A 22,534-nucleotide genomic window follows, 5' to 3' on the forward strand; every position below is an offset into this window, starting at 1 on the left:
TGTCTGTCTGCTCATCTGTCTGTCCCTATTTGCCTGTCTGCTCACCTGTCTGTCTGCTCACCTGTCTGTCTGTCTGATTACCTGTCTGTGTGATCACCTGTCTGTCTGTCTGCTCACCTGTCTGCTCACCTGTCTGTCTGTCTGTCTGTCTGTCTGTCTGTCTGATTACCTGTCTGTGTGATCACCTGTCTGTCTGTCTGCTCACCTGTCTTGTCTGTCTGATTACCTGTCTGTCTGTCTGTCTGTCTGCTCACCTGTCTGTCTGTCTGATTACCTGTCTGTGTGATCACCTGTCTGTCTGTTTGCAGGCTGATGGGTCCATTCATCGTCATGTTGGGGAACATCATCGGGGACGTGATGCGTTTCCTGTTCCTGTACATTGAGATCTTCGTTCCGTACGCCTGCAGCTTCTGGATCATATTTGGAGGTCAGTGTGTCACTTCCTGTTTCCTGTCTTTATGCTGAGCTAAGCTAGCATGACCTCTGACCCCACAGGCTCGGCATCAGTTCCCAGCATGCAGTCTGTCTCTGGCCTGCTGTACAGTCTGTACCGCATCACTCTGGTGGACGAGTACGAGTACGCCGCCATGGTGGCGGTGGACGCTGTCATGGCTCCTCTGCTGTGCGGGACGTTTCTGGCGTTGTCGTCCATCTTGTGCGTGAACCTGCTGATCGCTCTGCTAACCGACACGTTCCAGAGGTCAGAGGTCATGCTGAGGTCGCTGCTGCTGAAGTTACCTGACCGAGCTAAGTTAGCTCGATGCTAAGTCTGACCTGGTTTCCTGTGCCGTAGGGTTCACGATAACTCAAAGGCTAACGCTGTGATGCAGCAGGCCGCCGTGATCCTGCAGGTGGAGGAGTCCATGCACCTCCTCCGCCGTTTCTATGACGACCAGTACATCTCCAAACACTGCGCCCCATTGACCGACTCCTATGACGATGACGTCACAACAAACCCCCGTTACCATGACGAGATGGGCCACATCACCACGCAGATTAAAGTGAGTGAAGAAGAGACGTTTGTATGAATGTTATATTAATGTTTTATTAATGTTGTATGAATGTTATATTAATGTTTTATTAATGTTATATTAATGTTGTATTAATGTTTTATTAATGTTGTATTAATGTTATATTAATGTTGTATTAAGAAGAAGATATACTTATACATATACTATATAAATTCTTTTTACACTCTACTTTTATTTACATATATTTTAACCCAGATACACACACATGCAGTACAAGGCATAGACATGCAATTTTGGAGAGAGATGGTGGAGCGGTTGGGGGGAAACGGTGCCTTGCTCAAGGGCACCTCTGCAGCTCCCAGTCCACCTTCCATATTTGATCCATGTGGGACTTGAACCCTCCGGTTCCCAAGCCAAGTCCCTATGGACTGAGCGACTGCCGCTCCAGCCCATTAATGTTATATGAATGTTGTATTAATGTTGTAATAATGTTGTATTAATGTTATATGAATGTTATATTAATATGTTCATGTGTCTCCTGTAGGAGACTCTGGATCAGTTCCTGGTCCTTCAGAAAGACCTGGACTCAGTCAGAGATTCTGGTTCTGGTTCTGGGTGAGATTCTTTAATGAACAGAACACGTCGACTAATAAGAACACAGTTTATTCATGACACGTCCTCATGTGGGCCGGCTTACATAAAGAACTCTGCAGTACATAGCCACAAATCAGCTAACAGACTGAGCTAACATGAGCTAACAGACTGAGCTAACATGAGCTAACCTGAGCTAACAGCAGCTAACAGACTGAGCTAACATGAGCTAACATTAGCTAACAGCAGCTACAGCTTCCTGTTTGTTCAATAAAAGCTTCACTGAGTCGCTGTTTTCTCTCCATCAGAATCCAGACAAACCAGAAACTTCAGAACCAGGAGCTTCAGAACCAGGAGCTTCAGAACCAGGAGCTTCAGAACCAGGAGCTTCAGAACCAGGAGCTTCAGAACCAGGAGCTTCAGAACCAGAAACTTCAGAACCAGGAGCTTCAGAACCAGGAGCTTCAGAACCAGAAACTTCAGAACCAGGAGCTTCAGATCCAGGAGCTTCGGAACCAGAAACTTCAGAACCAGGACCTCCAGGCTATCCGATTGGAGCTGAAGGAGCTCAGGATTCTGGTTCAGCAGCTGATTCAGACCAGGACTGGTTCAGAATCTGACCCAGATCTGGTCAACAGTTTTCTGTATTAAGTTGATATTTAAATGTGACGTCATCTGAATGTGGTTAAATTTCCCATGATGCCTCAGAAATGTCATCAGTAACGATGCTGGCTGATTAATGAATGTTTGGTTTTAATTTATTTATTTTATTATAAACGAGTTTGAATCAGTGTCGTGTATTTGTTAATTCATGTATTAAAAAAACAAAACTCATTGTTGTTGTTGTTGTTGTTGAATTTGCGGAAGTGGTGCGAAGCCCCGCCCCGCCCCTCAGCTGTTGATGATTTCCGGTTCCGGGTTCTTCTTCCTCAGCAGCGGAGCAGCAGAGGAGAAAGATGGCGGCGGCGCAGTCGGACCCTCCGTCGTCTTTATGTTCGGACTTCTTGAATTTCTCCGCCAGAGACGCCGCGTCGGTAAGCCGCTCCTCGAGCTCTGCGTCGCGCGGACTGTCACCTGTGCTGTCACTGCGTCACGCTCACCTGTTGAGCCGCTCGATGACGTGTTTACTGCCTAATCTGCCCTGAGCTAATGCTAAGGCTAGCAGTGATCTGTTGAACATCTGGACGTCACAAACAGCTGCTGCGCGTCTGTCAGCGCGAGCTCACGGCGTCAACGCCGACCGTCCGGTCATGACGTCACCGCGGTGTGTTTTCACCGTGTAAACTGAGCTCGTGAGCGTTTGTGTAACGTTACAGCCGCGAGTCAACATCACACCGGTGACCCGGACAATCCGGTTACCGTGCAAGTTTGATCCAACATGGCGCCGAGTGACGCCTATAACACACACACACACACACACACACACACACACACACACACACACACACCTGTACAACACACACACACCTGTACAACCACACACACACACACACACACACACACACACACACCTGTACAACACACACGCACACACCTGTACAACACACACACACCTGTACAACACACACACACCTGTACAACACACACACACACACCTGTACAACACACACACACACCTGTACAACACACACACACGCCTGTACAACACACACACACCTGTACAACACACACACCTGTACAACACACACCTGTAGAACACCTGGCTGTAGTAATCTCTGATGTTTAAAGGGACGGCGTGGTTGGTGCCGTCTTGTTGTTCCATTGACTGAAAACATCAAATCAAATCTTAATCAACAAACTTATTCGTCAATAAATCACATCAATTCTCCTCCTCTTCCTCCTCTTCTTCCTCTTCCTCCTCCTCTTTCTTCTTCTCCTCCTCCTCTTCCTTCTCCTCCTTTTCCTCCTCCTCCTCTTCCTTCTTCTCCTCCTCTTCCTCCTCCTCCTCTTTCTTCTTCTCCTCCTCCTCCTCTTCCTTCTCCTCCTCTTCCTCCTCCTCCTCTTCCTTCTTCTCCTCCTCCCGCTTCTCCTCAGCGGTGGCTGGCAGCGGCCGACCTGCAGCAGGAGGTGTATCGTCACCTGGCCGTGTATGTACCCAGAATCCTTTGCCTGGGTCCGAGCAGTGGCGTAAGCAGCAGAGAGGAGCAGAGGGAGGAGCTGGCCTGTCAGCTGCTCCTCCTGGCTCCTCTGGAGTGGCTCCTGCTGGGGGAGGAGCCGGCCTCCGGTCTGGCCCTCCTCCAGGAGAAGAACCAGCCGTCACCACTGTGTGGACACGTGTTCAAGGTGGGAGAGCCCACCTACTCCTGCAGGTAAACACACACACGGGTACACACACACAGGTAAATACACACACACACACACAGGTAAATACACACACACACACACACACACAGGTAAATACACACACAGACACGCACACACAGGTAAATACACACACAGACACACACAGGTAAATACACACACAGGAAACACACAGGTAAATACACACACAGGAAACACACAGGTACACGCACAGGTAAATACACACAGAGGAAACACACAGGTACACACACAGGTACACACACAGGTAAATACACACACAGGAAACACACAGGTACACACACATAGGTACAGGCAGGCATCTTGCATAAATCAGTTTTTTTTTTTATGTGTGTGTGTGTGTGTGTGTGTGTGTGTTCATAGGGAGTGTGCAGCTGATCCGACCTGTGTTCTGTGCATGCAGTGTTTCCTCGGCAGTGTTCACAAAGAGCATCGATACAGAGTGAGTACACACACACACTCAGGTAACACACACACACACTCAGGTAACACACACACACACACACACACACACACTCAGGTAACACACACACACACAGGTAACACACACACACACACACACACACAATCAGGTAACCATACACACTCAGGTAACCACCACACACACCACATCAGGTAACACACACACCACACACACACAACACACACTCAGGTAACACACACACACACACACACACACACTCAGGTAACACACACACACTCAGGTAACACACACACACACACCAGGTAACACACACACACACAAACACATCAGGTAACACACACAATCAGGTAACACACACACCACAACAACACACAAACACATCAGTACACACACAACACTCAGGTAACACACACACCACACAACACACACTCAGGTAACACACACCACCACTCAGGTAACACACACACCACACACACCACGAACAACACACACTCAGGTAACACACACACACACTCAGGTAACACACCACAACACACACACACCATCAGGTAACACACACACACTCAGGTAAACACACACACACACCACCAGCTGGCTGATGTGATAGAAGTCATGTGACACCCTGCAGCTGTTACCACCTAAAATAGCTGCATGCAGAACGTCCGCTTCCGCCGGACACAGAGCGCGCAAGAACGCACGAGATCTCGTGACTTCACGTATAATCACGTGATATTTCCGGCTGTAGTCTTGTGACTCCTGCGATGACATCCACCGCCGCATCTTTTTTCTGGTGTCCTTATGAAAAAGGATGTGAGGTGTCATCAATGATTACACCTGAAAACCCCTCACCTGTTGACTTCAGGTCGGCCCCGCCCATTATGACGTGTTCTTGTAATGAAACTCGATCCGCGGTGAACACGGAGTATTTTATATTGTTTGCAGGACACACACACACTAACATGATGATAACTGGGCCATCGTGGTGCCCCGTGCACGGTGCGTTATGGTAGCGACGGCGCTGTTCTCAATGACTCAGCACTTTTGTTGCTGCCGCATTGAATTGTGGGACGGCGTTATCTCCTTTCCTTTGTGGAGGACGGTCCGGGTGTGTCCTCTGGAGACAGGAGAGGAAGCACTGCAGCTCCGAGCATCACGGACACTCAGTGACTAACCTTCATCAACACACACACACCGGACTGGACCGGACCACGTGATGACCTGGATCAGGTCTCAGAGGTCAAAGGTCACCTGTCATCACACTTGTAGTGTGTAAATGTGTGTGTGTGTGTGTGTGTGTGTGTACACTTGTATGTGTAAATGTGTGTGTGGTGTGTGTGGTGTGTGTACACTTGTAGTGTGTAACATTGTGTGTGTGTGTGTGTGTGTACACTTGTAGTGTGTGTGTGTGGTGTGTGGTACACTTGTCGTGTGTAAATTGTGTGTGTGTGTACACTTGTAGTGTGTAAATGTGTGGTGTGGTGTGTGTGTGTTACACTTGTAGTGTGTAAATGTGTGTGTGGTGTGTGTGGTACACTGTAGTGTGTAATGTGTGTGTGTGGTGTGTGTGTACACGTGTGGGTGTAATATGTGTGTGTTTGTGTGTGTGTGTGTGTACACTTGTAGTGTGTAAATTGTGGTGTGTGTGTACACTTGTAGTGTGTAAATGTGTGTGTGTGTGTACACTTGTAGTGGTGTAATGGTGTGTGGTGTACACTTGTATTGTGTAAATGTGTGTGTGTGTGTGTTTGTGTGTGTGTGTGTGTTACACTTGTGTAGTGTGTAAATGTGGTGTGTGTTGTGGTGGGTGTGTTGGTGTACACTTGTAGTGTGTAAATGTGTGTGTGTGTGTGTGTGTGTGTGGTGTACACTTGTAGTGTGTAAATGTGTGTGTGTGTGTGTGTGTGTACACTTGTAGTGTGTAAATGTGTGTGTGTGTTTCAGATGACCACGTCTATAGGTGGAGGTTTCTGTGACTGTGGAGACGCTGAAGCCTGGAAGAACGGACCGTACTGTGAGAAACACACACCTACAACCATGAACACAGAGGAGGTGAGACACTCTGTCTGTCTCTCTGTCGGTCTGTCCTCTGTCCTCCTGTCTGTCGGTCTCTCTGTCGGTCTGCTCACTCTCTGTCCTGTCCTGTCTGTCTCACCTGTCTGGCTGTCTGTCTGTCGTCTGTCTGTCTCACTCTCGTCTGTGCTGTCCTCTTCTGTTCTCACTCTCTGTCTGTCTGTCTGTCTGTCTGTCGTCTGTCTACACTCTTCTGTCTTCTGTCTGGTCTCCGGTCTGTCTGGTCTGTCAGCACTCTGCTCTGTCTGTCTGTCTGTCGTCTGTCTGTCTGGTCCTGTCTGTCTGTCTTGTCCTGTCTCTGTCTGTCCTCACCACGCTGTCGTCACCTCGTCCTGTCTGTCTGTCTCACTCTCTCTGTCTGTCTGTCTGTCTGTCTGTCTGTCTCACTCTCTGTCTGTCTGTCTCACACTCTCTGTCTCTCTGTCTGTCTCACACTCTCTGTCTGTCTGTCTGTCTCACTCTCTGTCTGTCTGTCTGTCTGTCTGTCTGTCTGTCTGTCTGTCTCACACTCTCTGTCTGTCTCTCTGTCTGTCTGTCTGTCTGTCTGTCTGTCTCACACTCTCTGTCTGTCTGTCTGTCTGTCTGTCTGTCTCACTCTCTGTCTGTCTGTCTGTCTGTCTCACACTCTCTGTCTGTCTGTCTCACTCTCTGTCTGTCTGTCTGTCTCTCTGTCTGTCTCACTCTCTGTCTGTCTGTCTCTCACTCTCTGTCTGTCTGTCTGTCTGTCTCTCTGTCTGTCTCACTCTCTGTCTGTCTGTCTCTCTCTGTCTGTCTCTCACTCTCTGTCTGTCTGTCTCTCTGTCTGTCTGTCTGTCTGTCTATCTCACTCTCTGTCTGTCTGTCTCTTCAGGATCCTGTCGCTCAGCTTCCAGCTGACATGGTTGCCCGTGGTTACAGAATCTTCTCCATCATCCTGAAGTACGCTGTGGACATGCTGACCTGGGACCAGGAGGACCAGCTACCTGCAGGACTGGAGCCTTTGTACGTGCACAGACACACACACACACACACACACACACACTGAGGGGGTTCAGTCAGACATGAGTGAGACCTGAAAGGGGGCAGCTGACATCATGGTTACATACTGATACTTTTGTGTGTGTGTGTGTGTGTGTGTGTGTGTGTGTGTGTGTGTTCAGGGAGCGAGGAGACACGTACTACTGCATGTTGTTCAATGATGAAGTCCACACGTATGAACAGGTCATCTACACACTACAGAAGGCCGTCAACTGCAGCCAGAAAGAGGCCGTCAGCTTCGCCACCACCGTGGACCGAGACGTCAGTACTCTGATTACACACTGTACTCTGATTACACGTGAAGATGGTCATGCTATCAGCTGATTTGTTTCCCGTTTGTGTTTTCAGGGCAGGAAGTCGGTTCGATACGGAGACTTTCAGTTCTGTGAGCAGGCCAAGAGTGTGATCGTGGTGAGACAGCTGACCTGTTACTAACCTGTTCAGTTACCTGTGAGCTCAGGTTAACCTTTGCCCCTCCCCCCTCCAGAGGAACACCAGCCGGCAGTCGAAGCCTCTCCGGGTGGAGGTCATGCACTCGTCCGTCGTTGCTCATCAGTGTTTCGCTCTGAAGGCTCTCAGCTGGTTGGGTCAGGTCATCCAGTACTCTGGTAGGTCTGCACTTCATTACCCACAATCCCTGTGCTGAAAGCTTTGTCAGCGTGTTCACACCTGTCTGTGTGTTTCAGATGGTCTGAGGAGGATCCTGTGTCAGGTGGGCCTGCAGACCGGTCCTGAGGGAGAAAACTCCTCATTGGTCGACCAGCTGATGCTCAACGACTCCAAGATGTGGAAAGGTAATGAGACACACCTGAACGTTAATCAGGGAGTCCTGGTCAGGTGACCTGATCCCTTTCTTTCTGTTTACTACTAACGTTACGTAAATGTTATATTAACGTTACATTATCTGTCTGTAGGAGCGAGGAACATCTACCACCAGCTGCTGATGAACAGCCTCCTAATGGACCTCAAGTACAAGAAGATCTTTGCCATCCAGTTTGCCAAGGTAACACTCAGAACACACGTGATCACCTGATCAACACCAGCTGATCATGTGATCAGAGGTTTTTCAGCTTTCAGTCAGGTCACATGATCTTCATCAGCTCTGTGGTTCCTAACATGGACTGGCCCTGATTGGTCGGCAGGATGTGACATCACATCAGGTCACCTGCTGCAGATGTGATGTCACATCCTGAAACCTGAAAACTGTTTCTGGAGTTCTGGCTGTCGGACCAGAACCTCTTGACCTCGGTGGGTCCAGACAGATTATCTTGTGTCGGCTGATGACATGATGACAGCTGGTTGTCCAGTGTTGAACCAGCTGTTTTAAAGAGGTGAATGCTGGGAGTTGTAGTCTCATTTCAGCTCACTGTAGTTTCTATCAAACGAAAGGAATGGGGACTATTTTCAGCAGGGGATGAATCCACGGGTGGGGCAGCAGGTCGGTGGGTGAGGTTGTGGGCGGGGCGTCCCGGCAGCAGGGGCCTTCTGACCCAGAAGTGAACTGTCGTCCCCCCTCTAGAACTACAGACGCCTCCAGACAGATTTTCTGGAGGACGACCACGACCGAGGGGTGTCAGTGACCTCACTGTCTGTTCAGCTCTTCACCGTGCCGACCATGGTGAGTACTCCTCCTCCTCCTCTGCACCTCCACACATCTCTCTCTCTCTCTCTCTCTCTCTCTCTCTCTCTCTCTCTCCTGCTGGTAGAGTTATGAACGCTTGCAGTGCGACTACGTGAGAGACGACCACGACCGTGAGTTCTCCATCACTGACCTGTCAGTACAAATATTCACCGTCCCGTCGCTGGTGAGTTCAGTCTGACTGTTTGTGTCGGAGGTGAGACATGAGACACATTCATGTACACAGCATGTACTAACCTGTCTGTGAGTCCCACCAGCTGCTTTCAGCATATCACCTTTACAGTCTTTGTTGACACTGAACATCTCAGAAGAAAAGTTTCTATAATGATGCTAAAAGTTTGTTTTTATCTGTTGATCATTTCAGCCTCACTGCTGTGATAAATATCGACAGTGAATCATCTCGTGTCGTGTGTGTTGCAGGCCCGGATGCTGATGGTGGAGGAGAACCTGATGACGACCATCATCAGAACGTTTGTGGATCACCTCCGTCACAGAGACCTGCAGGGACGCTTCCAGTTTGACCGCTACACCGCCCAGCAGGCCTTCAAGTTTGGACGGGTCCAGAGCCTCATCGGAGACCTCAAGTGAGCATCAGTTTATACACCATCAGTTCAGATCCCAGTTTATATGGAGTTTTTATTTATCAGGTATGTTCCATTAAATATTTAATCGTGTGTGTGCACAGGTACGTCCTGATCAGTCGGCCCTCTGATTGGAGCGATCAGCTCAGAGTCAAATTTCTCGAAGGTCTCGATGCTTTTCTGGAGCTGCTCAAGTGTATGCAGGTAACACACACCTGGAGTCACAGCCCTGACTCTTACCTGGACAGGTACATCCTCAACATCCTCAACCTGAATCTGTCTGTCACATTCAGGGTATGGACCCGGTGGTGAGACAGGTGGGGCAGCACATAGAGATGGAGCCAGAGTGGGAGGCAGCATTCACTCTGCAGATGAAACTGACTCACATCATCTCCATGATGCAGGAGTGGTGCTCCACCGACGTGAGCCTGTGTACTAATACTGCACATACTACATGCTGCTGTACAGTATGACAGTACAGGTGTACTCACAGGTGAAGGTGCATTTTTCTGTGTTTCAGGAGCGCGTGCTGATCGACGCGTACAGGAAGTGTCTGAGCGCTCTCAGTCACTGTCAGAGCAGCCTCCCAGACGGCGAGCAGCCAATCAGCTTGAGTCTGGCCGGTCACTGTGTGGAGACGTTCAGGTACCAGGTGTCTCAGGACAAAGTGTCCATACACCTACCGGTCTGCAGACTGCTCGCAGGTAAACACACACACACACACACACACAATATGATCTTCATCGCGTGACAACATTGATTGACAGTCGCCATGGAAACAGTCTGAATGCTTTTTGTCTTCAGGACTCCATGTTCTCCTGAGCAGGACGGAGGTCGCCTCACGCTTCCCTGAACAGCTTCCTCTGGTCAGTAACCTGTCTGTCTGTACCTGTCTGTCTGTAACTGTCTGTAACTGTCTGTCTGTCTGTGTCTGTCTGTACCTGTCTGTCTGTACCTGTCTGTGTCTGTCTGTAACTGTCTGTAACTGTCTGTCTGTACTTGTCTGTCTGTGTCTGTCTGTCTGTAACTGTCTGTCTGTGTCTGTCTGTCTGTACCTGTCTGTCTGTGTCTGTCTGTCTGTGTCTGTCTGTCTGTGTCTGTCTGTAACTGTCTGTCTGTGTCTGTCTGTCTGTAACTGTCTGTCTGTGTCTGTCTGTGTCTGTCTGTCTGTGTCTGCCTGTAACTGTCTGTCTGTGTCTGTAACTGTCTGTCTGTGTGTCTGTCTGTCTGTGTCTGTCTGTAACTGTCTGTCTGTGTCTGTCTGTACCTGTCTGTCTGTCTGTGTCTGTCTGTAACTGTCTGTGTCTGTCTGTACCTGTCTGTGTCTGTCTGTAACTGTCTGTGTCTGTCTGTACCTGTCTGTCTGTACCTGTCTGTGTCTGTCTGTAACTGTCTGTCTCTCTCTCTCAGGGTGAACTCAGTCCCCCACTCCTCATTGAACTTCCTCTCCGCTGCTTGGTGCTCTGTGCCCAGGTGCATGCTGGGATGTGGAGGAGGAACGGCTTCTCTCTAATCAACCAGGTGAGCTGATACCTGATCAGTACTGAACAGGAGACATGACATCACATAGATGCTGTGTGACATCATCATCGGTCTGTTTGTGTTTCAGATTTATTATTATCACAACGTCAAGTGCAGAGTGGAGATGTTCGACAAAGACATCATCATGCTGCAGGTACAGACGGTACAGACGGTACATACAGTACAGACGGTACAGACGGTACAGACGGTACATACAGTACATACAGTACAGACGGTACAGACAGTACATACAGTACAGACAGTACAGACAGTACAGACAGTACAGACGGTACATACAATACAGACGGTACAGACGGTACATACAGTACATACAGTACATACAGTACAGACAGTACAGACAGTACAGACAGTACAGACGGTACATACAGTACATACAGTACAGACAGTACAGACAGTACAGACACCTGCAGTCTGACTCCAGGTGGATTTGTATCTCTGAAGCTTTTTCTGGTTCTGTGCAGGCGGGGGCAGCCATGATGGATCCAAACCACTTCCTGATGATTGTTCTGAGTCGATTTGAACTGTTTCACATCTTCAGCTCTGCAGACTGCAGGAAGAGATACAGAGAGGCCAACAAGGTCAGTACTGACACTACTGACACTACTGACTCTAACAGACTGCAGGAAGAGATACAGAGAGGCCAACAAGGTCAGTACTGACACTACTGACTCTGTGCTGTCTGTGATGACAGGATGTGGTCCAACAGAACAACACTCTGATCGAGGAGATGCTTCACCTCATCATCATGGTTGTCGGTGAGTCTGTCTGTGCTGATGTAACTTTACCTGTCTGTGCTGATGTAACTTTATTTATCTGTCTGTGGTGTCTGTACTGCACAGGTGAGCGGTACGTTTCAGGTGTTGGACAGGTGGAGCCCTTTGATGAGGTCAGAAGAGAAATCATCCACCAACTGTCGATCAGACCGATGGCTCACAGCGAGCTGGTGAAGGCCCTGCCAGAGAACGTGAGACAGCTACCTCTCTGTTCTCCTGTCTGTCTGTTCACCTGTCTGTCCGTTTTCACCTGTCTCTCTGTTCACCTGTCTGTTCTCCTGTCTGTCTGTTCACCTGTCTGTTCTCCTGTATGTCTGCTCTCCTGTCTGTCTGTTTACCTGTCTGTCTGTTCACCTGTCTCTCTGTTCACCTGTCTGTCTGTTTTCTGTCTTCAGGGGAACAAGGAGACCGGTCTGGAGAGAGTCATCGACAGTGTGGCTTCATTTAAGTCAGTCCACCTTAACCTGCACCTGTAGTACTGTGTGTAGTTCTGACTGTAGTACTGACTGTAGTTCTGACTGTAGTACTGTGTGTAGTTCTGACTGTAGTATTGTGTGTAGTACTGTGTGTAGTTCTGACTGTAGTACTGTGTGTAGTTCTGAATGTAGTACTGTGTGTAGTTCTGACTGTAGTACTGACTGTAGTTCTGACTGTAGTATTGTGTGTAGTTCTGACTGTAGTACTGACTGTAGTACTATGTGTAGTTCTGACTGTACTACTGTGTGTAGTTCTGACTGTAGTACTGTGTGTAGTTCTGACTATAGCTCTGACTGTAGTACTGTGTGTAGTTCTGACTGTAGTACTGTGTGTAGTTCTGACTGTAGTCTTGTGTGTAGTACTGACTGTAGTACTGGGTGTAGTTCTGACTGTAGTTCTGACTGTAGTACTGACTGTAGTTCTGACTGTAGTACTGTATGTAGTTTTGACTGTAGTACTGACTGTAGTACTGACTGTAGTTCTGACTGTAGTACTGTGTGTAGTTTTGACTGTAGTACTGACTGTAGTACTGTGTAGTTCTGACTGTAGCACTGACTGTAGCACTGACTGTAGCACTGACTGTAGTACTGTGTGTAGCTCTGACTGTAGTACTGACTGTAGTACTGTGTGTAGTACTGACTGTAGTACTGTGTGTAGTTTTGACCGTAGTACTGTGTGTAGTTCTGACTGTAGTACTGTGTGTAGTTCTGACTGTAGTTCTGACTGTAGTACTGACTGTAGTTCTGACTGTAGTACTGTGTGTAGTTCTGACTGTAGTATTGTGTGTAGCTCTGACTGTAGTACTGACTGTAGTACTGACTGTAGCACTGACTGTAGGAATGCGTGTAGTTCTGACTGTAGTACTGTGTAGTTCTGACTGTAGTATTGTGTGTAGCTCTGACTGTAGTACTGACTGTAGCACTGACTGTAGCACTGATTGTAGTACTGACTGTAGCACTGACTGTAGTATTGTGTGTAGTTCTGACTGTAGTACTGTGTGTAGTTCTGACTGTAGTATTGTGTGTAGTACTGACTGTAGTTCTGACTGTGGTACTGTGTGTATTTGTACTGTGTTCACAGGAAGCCCGGTGTGACGGGTCGAGGTCTGTATGAACTCCGTCCAGAATGGAACAAATACTTCAACCTGTACTTTCACCACTACAGCAGAGCGGACCAGTCCAAGGTGAGTATTGATGAGGTCACTGATGACGTCACTGATGCGGTGCTGTGGATGTGTGTGTTGCCGTGGTAACGCTGTGTTGTGTGTTGCAGGCTGAGGAGGCTCAGAGGAAGCTGAGGAGACAGAACGGAGAGGACACAGGTAAACTCACCTGTCGGTCACGAATCTTTCATGTATTGATCATGTATTGGTTGTATATTCGTCGTATATTGATTGTGTTTTGATGTATTGATCGTGTATTGATCGTGTGTTGGTCTCTGTGTCCTCCCAGCCCTGCCCCCTCCTCTGCCTCCGCCCCTCTGTCCTCTCTTTGGTAGTCTGGTGAACCTCCTGCAGTGTGACGTGTTGCTGGCTATAGAGGGCGCTGTGCTCCAGTGGGCTGTGGAGCCGAGTGGTGGAGGCTGGACCGAGTCCATGCTGCAGAGGGTAAGATTCTCAGTTCAGTACTCTTCTATGTAGTACTCTGTGTGTACTCTGTGTGTACTCTGTGTACAGGTACTCCACCTGGTAGGCGTGGCTCTGCTGGAGGAGCAGCAGCAGTTGGAGAACAGCAACGGAGACGATGATGTCACCTTCAACTACACCTGCAAGATCACACGTCAGTACACACACTCAGTACACACACTCGTACACACACTCAGTACACACAGTTACCATTCTGACATGGTACATTTCAGGTCCAGGTGAAGCTCCCAGTCCTTCAGGAAGTGTTCTTGCTCTGTTGGAGAGTCTGCAGAACGCTCCTCACCTGGAGGTCCACAAAGACATGATCACCTGGATCCTCAAGGTGAACTTCCACTAGTCTGGTGTACGATAATCTGGTGTACGTTAATTTGGTGTATGATAATCTAGTGTATGATAATCTGGTGTATGATAATCTGGTGTATGATAATTTGGTGTATGATAATCTAGTGTATGATAATCTAGTGTATGATAATCTAATGTATGATAAACTGGTTTCTGTTCTGAATGTTTCTGTTGTTGATGGAGATGTTTGTGTCTGCAGATGGTGGCGAATATCAAAACGATAAGAGAACGAACATCCTCCATTTCCACAGTCACTGTCAGCCCGGGACAAGGACCAGAGGAGGTACAGACCTTTGATCACGATGACAGTTGCTGATTATTGATTAGCTCCAGTCATGACTCGGTCGGTGTTGTCTCCCTGTAGACGGTGCGAGACAAGGACAAGGCGGAGAGGAAGAGGAAGGCGGAGATGGCTCGGCTCCGGAGGGAGAAGATCCTCGCTCAGATGTCCGAGATGCAGAAACATTTCATCAACGAGAACAAAGAACTGTTCCAGCAGAGTCTGGAGGAGTTAGAGGCCTCCACGTCTGCTGCTACAGAGAACAGGTACACCTGTCTACACCTGTCTACACCTGTCTACACCTGACTGCACCTGACGGCACCTGACTGCACCTAACTGCTCTCGTCTACACCTGACTGCACCTGACTGCTCTCGTCTACACCTGTCTACACCTGACTGCACCTGGCTATACCTGACTGCACCTGTCTACACCTGACTGAACCTGACTGCACCTGTCTACACCTGACTGCACCTGACTGCTCTTGTCTACACCTGACTGCACCTGGCTACACCTGATTGCACCTGTCTACACCAGTTCATAACAAGCTTTTCTGGTCCCATCCACTGTTGACAGGAAATCAGAATATCAAAATATCCTCTTCCTCCCAGTCCTTCCAGTTCGGAGTCACCTGTTTCTCAGGTATGCATTGGCCCCAGGAGGGTGGGTGGAGCTGATCGCCGTCAGCTGGTGACTTGCATCCTGTGTCAGGAGGAGCAGGAGGTCAGAGGTCATGGCAGAGCCATGGTGCTGGCTGCATTCGTCCAGAGGTCGACCGTTTTATCTAAAAACCGCCGCCGCAACCTGCCTGACCCAGGTGGGTAGAGCCTCACTCTGACACCATCAGGTCATTAACCAATCAATGTTGAGTGTTAATTGTCGGCTGTGTGTCTTTCAGAGCATCACGACCCTCTGTTTATGCACCCGGACCTGTCCATGGGGATTCACACAGCCAGCTGTGGACACATCATGCATGCCACCTGCTGGCAGAGGTGAGACACTGCAGCCAATAAATCTCCCAGAATTCAACAGGGTCACTGCTACATAGGTGAACGTTAAAGGTCCTGACCTTCACCTGTCTGTTACCTGTCTGTTATCTTCAGATACTTTGAGGCGGTCCAGTTGAAGGAGCAGAGACGTCAGCAGCGTCTTCGAGGTCACACAAGCTACAACGTGGAGAATGGAGAGTTCCTGTGTCCTCTGTGCGAGTGCCTGAGCAACACTGTGATCCCTCTGCTGCCACACACAAACTCACCTGACCTCAGGTACACTCACGTGACCTCAGGTACACTCGGGTGACCTCGGGTACACATACCTGTGACCTCAGGTACACTCACCTGACCTCAGGTACGCTCACCTGACCTCAGGTACACTGTGATCCCTCTGCTGCCACACACACACTCACCTGACCTCAGGTACACTCACGTGACCTCAGGTACACTCACGTGACCTCAGGTACACTCACCTGACTCTCTCTCTTTCATGTTCTCACTTAGTGCCGTTCATCCCAGTCTGGAGAAGTGGCTTAAAACAACCAATCAGCAGATAGCAGCGCTCCACATGAAGCAGTCTGAAGGTCAGTCACCTGTCGCCATGTAGAGGGCACAGCCTCATCACCTGTATGTGTTTGTCGTGTCATTAGTTTTCAGAATCTAAACTTCAGGTGTTCAAGACTTTAACGACCTCGTTATCTCTTTGTTGTTGTTGTGTTTCAGGTGTAGCGGAGGGGGCGGAGCCTATCGTACCTGAAGGATTCAGAGTCGACTTCAGTCCACCGTGAGTCAGTTTGATAAACGGACCTTCATGTTCTCCTCATGACGTTCCCATGAGCCTCAGCTCATGTTAGCGTGCTAAACTGAGATGTTAAACACGATACCTGCTAAACATTAGCATGTTAGCATTCCGGCCCTACCTGGGTGATGTCATCAGTGATGTCACTGTCTCCCTCAGGAACCCGTTCTCCAGCAGCGTCAATGAGATGATCACTACCTTCAGCATGTCCACCTACAAGGTGGGCCTGAAGGTGAACCCCAATGAGCAGGACCACAGAGTCCCAGTGCTGGTCTGGTCCACCTGTGCCTACACCATCCAGAGTATAGGTACACACACACACACACACACATACACCTGAGAGCTACACACACCTGAGTTCTGACAGTGTTTGTTGTGTGTGTGTTTGTTCACAGAGCGTCTCTTGATGGACGAGGAGAAGCCGTTGTTTGGAAGTTTACCTTGTCGACAGGTAATTCACGCACACAACGGGTTCAGACAGATGGGCTCTCTGATTGGACAAGAGGGACAGAGGGGCGGGGTTTATGCTTGTGTGTGTGTTACAGGATGACTGTCTGAGCGCACTCACCAGGTTCAGTTCATCCTGTTGGACAGCAGCACCAGTGACGACAACGCACACACACTTCATCAGACTGTTCACAGGTACACACAGTAACACACAACACACACACACACTTCATCAGACTGTTCACAGGTACACACAGTGTAGGAGCGGTCAGTAAATCAACGCGCACTCTTTCGTAGTGTCACAATATACGTGTTCCTTTTATTGAGTAACGGCAACATAAATCAAACTCGTATTAAACAGAAAAACCCGCTTAGACTCTCAAAATGCGGTTGAAAATTGTTTGCCCTTCCGCTCTCAAAACACACCCCCTACCTGGGCTCAGGTGACATCTACATATAGAGTAACACCCTCTGACATCATCATTGCATCATCATCATAATCATTGAGATTTCTTAAAGGATTATGTTACTCACATGAATATTATATAAGTAAAACACAGATCAGTGTTATGGCTTCAACACACAGTAACACACAACACACACACACACACACACACTTCATCAGACTGTTCACAGGTACACACAGTAACACACAACACACACACACACACTTCATCAGACTGTTCACAGGTACACACAGTAACACACAACACACACACACACTCTTCATCAGACTGTTCACAGGTACACACAGTAAACACACACCACACACACACACTTCATCAGACTGTTCACAGGTACACACAGTAACACACACACACACACACACACTTCATCAGACTGTTCACAGGTACACACAGTAACACACAACACACACACACACACACACTTCATCAGACTGTTCACAGGTACACACAGTAACACACACACACACACACACACACTTCATCAGACTGTTCACAGGTACACACAGTAACACACAACACACACACACACACACACTTCATCAGACTGTTCACAGGTACACACAGTAACACACACAACACACACACACACACTTCATCAGACTGTTCACAGGTACACACGTACAACACAACACACACACACACACACTTCATCAGACTGTTCACAGGTACACACAGTAACACACAACACACACACACACACACACACACACACACTTCATCAGACTGTTCACAGGTGCACACACTGTCTACCGTAGAGTATTATATCTGTGTATGTTTGTAATGTGTGTGTGTGTGTGTGTGTGTGTGTGTGTGTGTGTGTGTGTGTAGCCCTGATTCCAGCACCGCAGGTAGAAACACTCCGTATCCTCGACATCGACTTTTCACCTGTTGATTTCATCAAATTACATCCAGTTTTCAACTGTCCGTCTGAATTCCAGTGTCACTGTAGTGTGAATCCAGTTCACTGTCAGTGTGAATGCCAGTTCACTGTGGCAGTGTTGAATCCAGCTCAATCCAGTTTACTGTCAGTGTGAATCCAGTTCAAATCCAGTTCACTGTCAGTGAATCCAGTGTCAATCCAGTTCACTGTCAGTGTGAATCCAGTTCAACTGTCAGTTGTGAATCCAGTTCACTGTCAGTGTGAATCCAGTTCGAATCCAGTTTACTGTCAGTCAATGCAGTTTAAATCCAGTTCAAATCCAGTTCACTGTCCGTCTAAATCCAGTTCACTGTCAGTGTGAATCCAGTTCAAATCCAGTTCACTGTCAGTGTGAATCCAGTTCAAATCCAGTTCACTGTCAGTGTGAATCCAGTTCACTGTCAGTGTGAATCCAGTTCACTGTCAGTGTGAATCCAGTTCAAATCCAGTTCACTGTCTGTGTGAATCCAGTTCAAATCCAGTTCACGTGGTCCAGTTACTCAGATTCCACTGTCAGTTGAATCCAGTTCAATCCAGTTCCTGTCACTGTCAGAATCCAGTTCACTGTCAGTGTGAATCCAGTTTCAGTTCACTGTCAGTGGAATCCAGTATTCAATCCATTTTTATGATTCAGTCAATCCAGTTTAAATCCAGTTCAAATCCAGTTCACTGTCAGTGTGAATCCAGTTCAAATCCAGTTCACTGTCAGTGTGAATCCAGTTCAAATCCAGTTTAAATTCAGTGTCAATCCAATTGGTTGTCTCTCTGCAGGTTTACAGTGTGTTGTCCTACAACTCAGTTCACAGTCTGGACCAATCAGGACGAAGAGTGGTTGACTCAGCCCACCTTCATCTGTTTCACCTGGTCACTGTGGCTCACCTGGTTCAGATCCTGCTCACCTCCACCACAGGTCACACACACACAAATTAAACACATCCATATACACTGCAGGTGTTTCTTTTGTGTCTCTGACTCTGTCTGTGTGTCTCACCTGTCTGTCTGTAGAAGAGGTGTGTATGGATGAGGACAGTGTGGGATCAGAGGAGGAGGAGCTCACGTGTCAGCTGTACAACACGCTGAGGGAAATCCTGGGCAGGTAAAATTAAAGAAATAAATTCAGTGAATGATCACTAAGCTAACTGTTTACATCTGAACACAGCAGGTTAAATTTTAAGTGTGTGTGTGTGTGTGTGTGTGTGTGTGTGTGTGCAGTGTGTTACCTGAGGTCACCTCTGGTTGGCAGTTGGTTCGTTGTGTTAAAGTTGGCATCCTGCCGTTCCTCCGAGCTGCCGCCATCTTCTTCCACTACCTGAACTCTACAGCGCCTCCTGCTGACCTGCTGGGTAACTACACACACAATGACACAATTTAATGTTTTAATACGAATATAACATGAATATAACACTGTGTGTGTGTGTGTGTGTGTGTGTTGTAGTTACAGGTCCTGGTCAGTGGGAGGCGCTGTGCAGCTACCTCAGTCTGCCCTCCAACCTGCTGCAGCTCCACCAGAACCAACACACACTGCTGGAGCCACTCATACACAGGTAACACCCACTGAACATGTCCATACACATTCTACATCACTGCACAGTCCTCACCTGCTCTGTGCTAATGCGTGTGTGCTACAGGTGGTGTTGTCATCCAGGTGTGAGACAGGTGCTGCAGGGAGGCGGAGTCATTGTCAGGTTCCCCAGAGAGTCGAACCGACTGATCGAACTGCCAGAAGATTACAGCGTCCTGATCAACCAGGCGTCAAGTGTCACGTCAGTCCACAACATGTCCACAACATATACACATGTCCACAACATGTCCACAACATGTCCACAACATATCCACATGTCCACAACATGTCCACAACATGTCCACAACATATACACAACATGTCCACAACATATACACAACATATACACAACATGTCCACAACATGTCCACAACATATACACAACATATACACAACATGTCCACAACACGTCCACAACATGTCCACAACACACATACAACATGTCCACATGTCCACAACGCATACACAACATGTACACAACACATATACAACATGTCCACATGTCCACAACGCATACACAACATGTCCACAACACATATACAACATGTCCACAACGCATACACAACATGTACACAACACATATACAACACATACACAATATGTACTTGCTAAACATGCTTAATAGTTAGTGATCTGTCTTAACATGTTTGCCGTCTGTTTCCTGTCTGTTTCCCGTGTGTTTCCTGTATGTTACCTGTGCAGGTGTCCGCGGTCAGGAGGTGACAAGTCTCGAGCTCCCACTCTGTGCCTGGTCTGTGGCTCCATGTTGTGTTCTCAGAGTTACTGCTGTCAGACGGAGGTGGACGGAGAGGACGTCGGAGCCTGCACCGCCCACACCTTCACCTGTGGAGCTGGCCTCGGCCTGTTCCTCAGGTAACACACCTGTCCGCTGATTCCATGACTCCATTAAGACCCCATCATTCAATCAGTCATAACAGTGCATTTATTTGAGTTTATATGACATAAACGTGAAGAGGCAAAGGTGTTCCTAACACTCCTCTGTGTGTGTGTGTGTGTGTGTGTGTGTGTGTGTGTGTGTGTGTGTGTGTGTGTGTGTGTGTGTGCGTGCGTGCAGGGTCAGAGAGAGTCAGGTGTTGTTTGTTGCAGGTAAAACAAAGGGCTGTTTCTATCCCCCTCCGTACCTGGACGACTACGGCGAGACAGACCAGGGCCTCAAGTAGGTGTCTCACACACACACACACACACACACACACACACACACACACGGTTAATTCATATGTTCATTTGGTCGTGTGTGTGTGTGTGTGTGTGTGTGTGTCCGTCCATGCAGGCGTGGGAATCCCCTCCACCTTTGTGCTGAGCGTTACCGGAAGATTGAGCGTCTGTGGCGTCAGCACGGCGTCGCTGAGGTCATCGGTCACGCTCAGGAGGCCAATCAGACGCTGGTCGCCATCGACTGGCAGCACCTGTGACGTTTGGCTCCGCCCACACTCACAAACACGGCTGATGATTGGCTCTTTGCCCCACCTCCCTTTTAATACCACTTCCTCTCAACCAATCAGTTTCCTGCAGCCCAGCGCTGAGCCAATCAGCTTTCAGGGATTTTTTCAGGACTTTTTGGTTTTTGTTTAGCCGAGGCTCCTGACCTTTGACCTCTGACCAATCAGAGAGAGGCAATAAACCTCCACCCTCTCTGTTCGCGCTCACGCAGACAGGAAGTTTTTTAGTTTTGAGGGTTTTTTTCTGACTGTGTGAACCAAAGCGAAGCCCCGCCCACCTGCTGCTGTCACTCACAGGATGATTGACAGGTTTTTTTATCTCATTTATAAACATCTGTTTTCTATCGGCATGATGGGAAAAACGCCGCCCACATTTCTGATTTGTCCAGACTCCAAACAAACAGCCAATCACAGAGCTTCACATGAGCAGCTGAGGCTCATGGGTAGAGAGGCAGATTGCTGGCTCATTAATTCTAATTTAAAACAAACCGAAGGCTTTTATTGTGAAATCTCTTCCTGTAGCCGTTTTACTTTTATCTGATTTTCTTTTTAAAGCGTTTCCATGACAACAGAGTCCGGCACGTCTCCTGCATAGAGCATCATATGATCGACATAGCGAAGCACATATCAGAGGCTGTTCTGTTGTTTTAACATTTTATTTCAAGTGTGATGTCACTTCCTGTATTTCTTTTTTTATGGCGTTGAGTTTGTGACGTGAGACGAACAGAAACGTAGTGAACAGACGGAAACTGAACTTTATTTATTTATTTATTAGTTTGTCGTAAAAATACGATTTTCTTCAAACACGTGAAAAATGTTTACGTTATTTGCTCGTTTGTTTTTCACGCGTTTGAAAAAAACTGAGACGTTCTCAGCATGACGCCTCCTCACGCCGCCTCGTTTGTCACAGCTTGTTAATGTGAATTCTTGTATAAATGAGTGAATGTACCATATTGTATAAGAATAACAAAACCAATAAAAACTTTGAAACGACTTCTATGTCTTTCATAACTTCAGTTATCTCATGACACTTTCCATCCAGAGAGTTTTCAGTAAAGGGAGATGTGACTGCATCTTCAACCACCGTGCCGGACTAGGCACAACCCAGAGACAGAGGGAGAGTCCCCCGGCAGTCAAGTCATGACTAAGGGATGACCTGAGCCAGCACTAACTATAAGCTCTATCAAAGAGGAAAGTCTTCAGTCTACTCTTAAAGGTGT

General features: G+C 48.1%; 2 protein-coding genes across 3 annotated transcripts in view; both read left to right on the forward strand.

Annotated features, from left to right (window-relative positions):
• The window catches only part of LOC104934706 (transient receptor potential channel pyrexia), a 10,866-nt gene extending 8,407 nt beyond the window's left edge, over nt 1–2,459 (forward strand). For both annotated transcript variants that reach the window (XM_027275498.1, XM_027275499.1), the window contains exons 15-19: nt 309–427; nt 496–700; nt 794–1,001; nt 1,516–1,586; nt 1,871–2,459. In XM_027275498.1, coding sequence (XP_027131299.1) covers nt 309–427; nt 496–700; nt 794–1,001; nt 1,516–1,586; nt 1,871–2,213 — 946 coding nt within the window. In that variant the 3' untranslated portion in view covers nt 2,214–2,459. The remainder of the gene's footprint in view (nt 1–308; nt 428–495; nt 701–793; nt 1,002–1,515; nt 1,587–1,870) is intronic.
• Nucleotides 2,460–2,461: 2 nt separating this feature from the next.
• Nucleotides 2,462–22,307, forward strand: ubr2 (ubiquitin protein ligase E3 component n-recognin 2). Its single transcript, XM_027275515.1, has 46 exons — nt 2,462–2,596; nt 3,597–3,871; nt 4,245–4,323; nt 6,247–6,354; nt 7,226–7,356; nt 7,515–7,653; nt 7,741–7,803; nt 7,880–8,000; nt 8,079–8,186; nt 8,307–8,395; nt 8,912–9,010; nt 9,452–9,615; nt 9,717–9,816; nt 9,906–10,034; nt 10,133–10,316; nt 10,417–10,478; nt 11,023–11,133; nt 11,222–11,287; nt 11,616–11,732; nt 11,846–11,909; nt 11,994–12,118; nt 12,323–12,375; nt 13,485–13,587; nt 13,677–13,725; nt 13,856–14,010; nt 14,080–14,182; nt 14,262–14,371; nt 14,591–14,674; nt 14,756–14,937; nt 15,281–15,486; nt 15,568–15,661; nt 15,773–15,934; nt 16,166–16,245; nt 16,385–16,445; nt 16,620–16,768; nt 16,856–16,911; nt 17,006–17,102; nt 18,203–18,256; nt 19,042–19,203; nt 19,299–19,389; nt 19,506–19,636; nt 19,729–19,837; nt 19,922–20,056; nt 20,557–20,727; nt 20,930–21,031; nt 21,146–22,307. Exons 1-46 carry the CDS (start codon nt 2,519–2,521, stop codon nt 21,285–21,287), a joined length of 5,253 nt encoding a protein of 1,750 aa, XP_027131316.1. The 5' UTR covers nt 2,462–2,518; the 3' UTR covers nt 21,288–22,307.
• Nucleotides 22,308–22,534: the final 227 nt, after the last annotated feature.

Source organism: Larimichthys crocea, unplaced genomic scaffold, assembly GCF_000972845.2.
Source record: "Larimichthys crocea isolate SSNF unplaced genomic scaffold, L_crocea_2.0 scaffold143, whole genome shotgun sequence".
Taxonomy (NCBI): Eukaryota; Metazoa; Chordata; class Actinopteri; family Sciaenidae; genus Larimichthys; species Larimichthys crocea.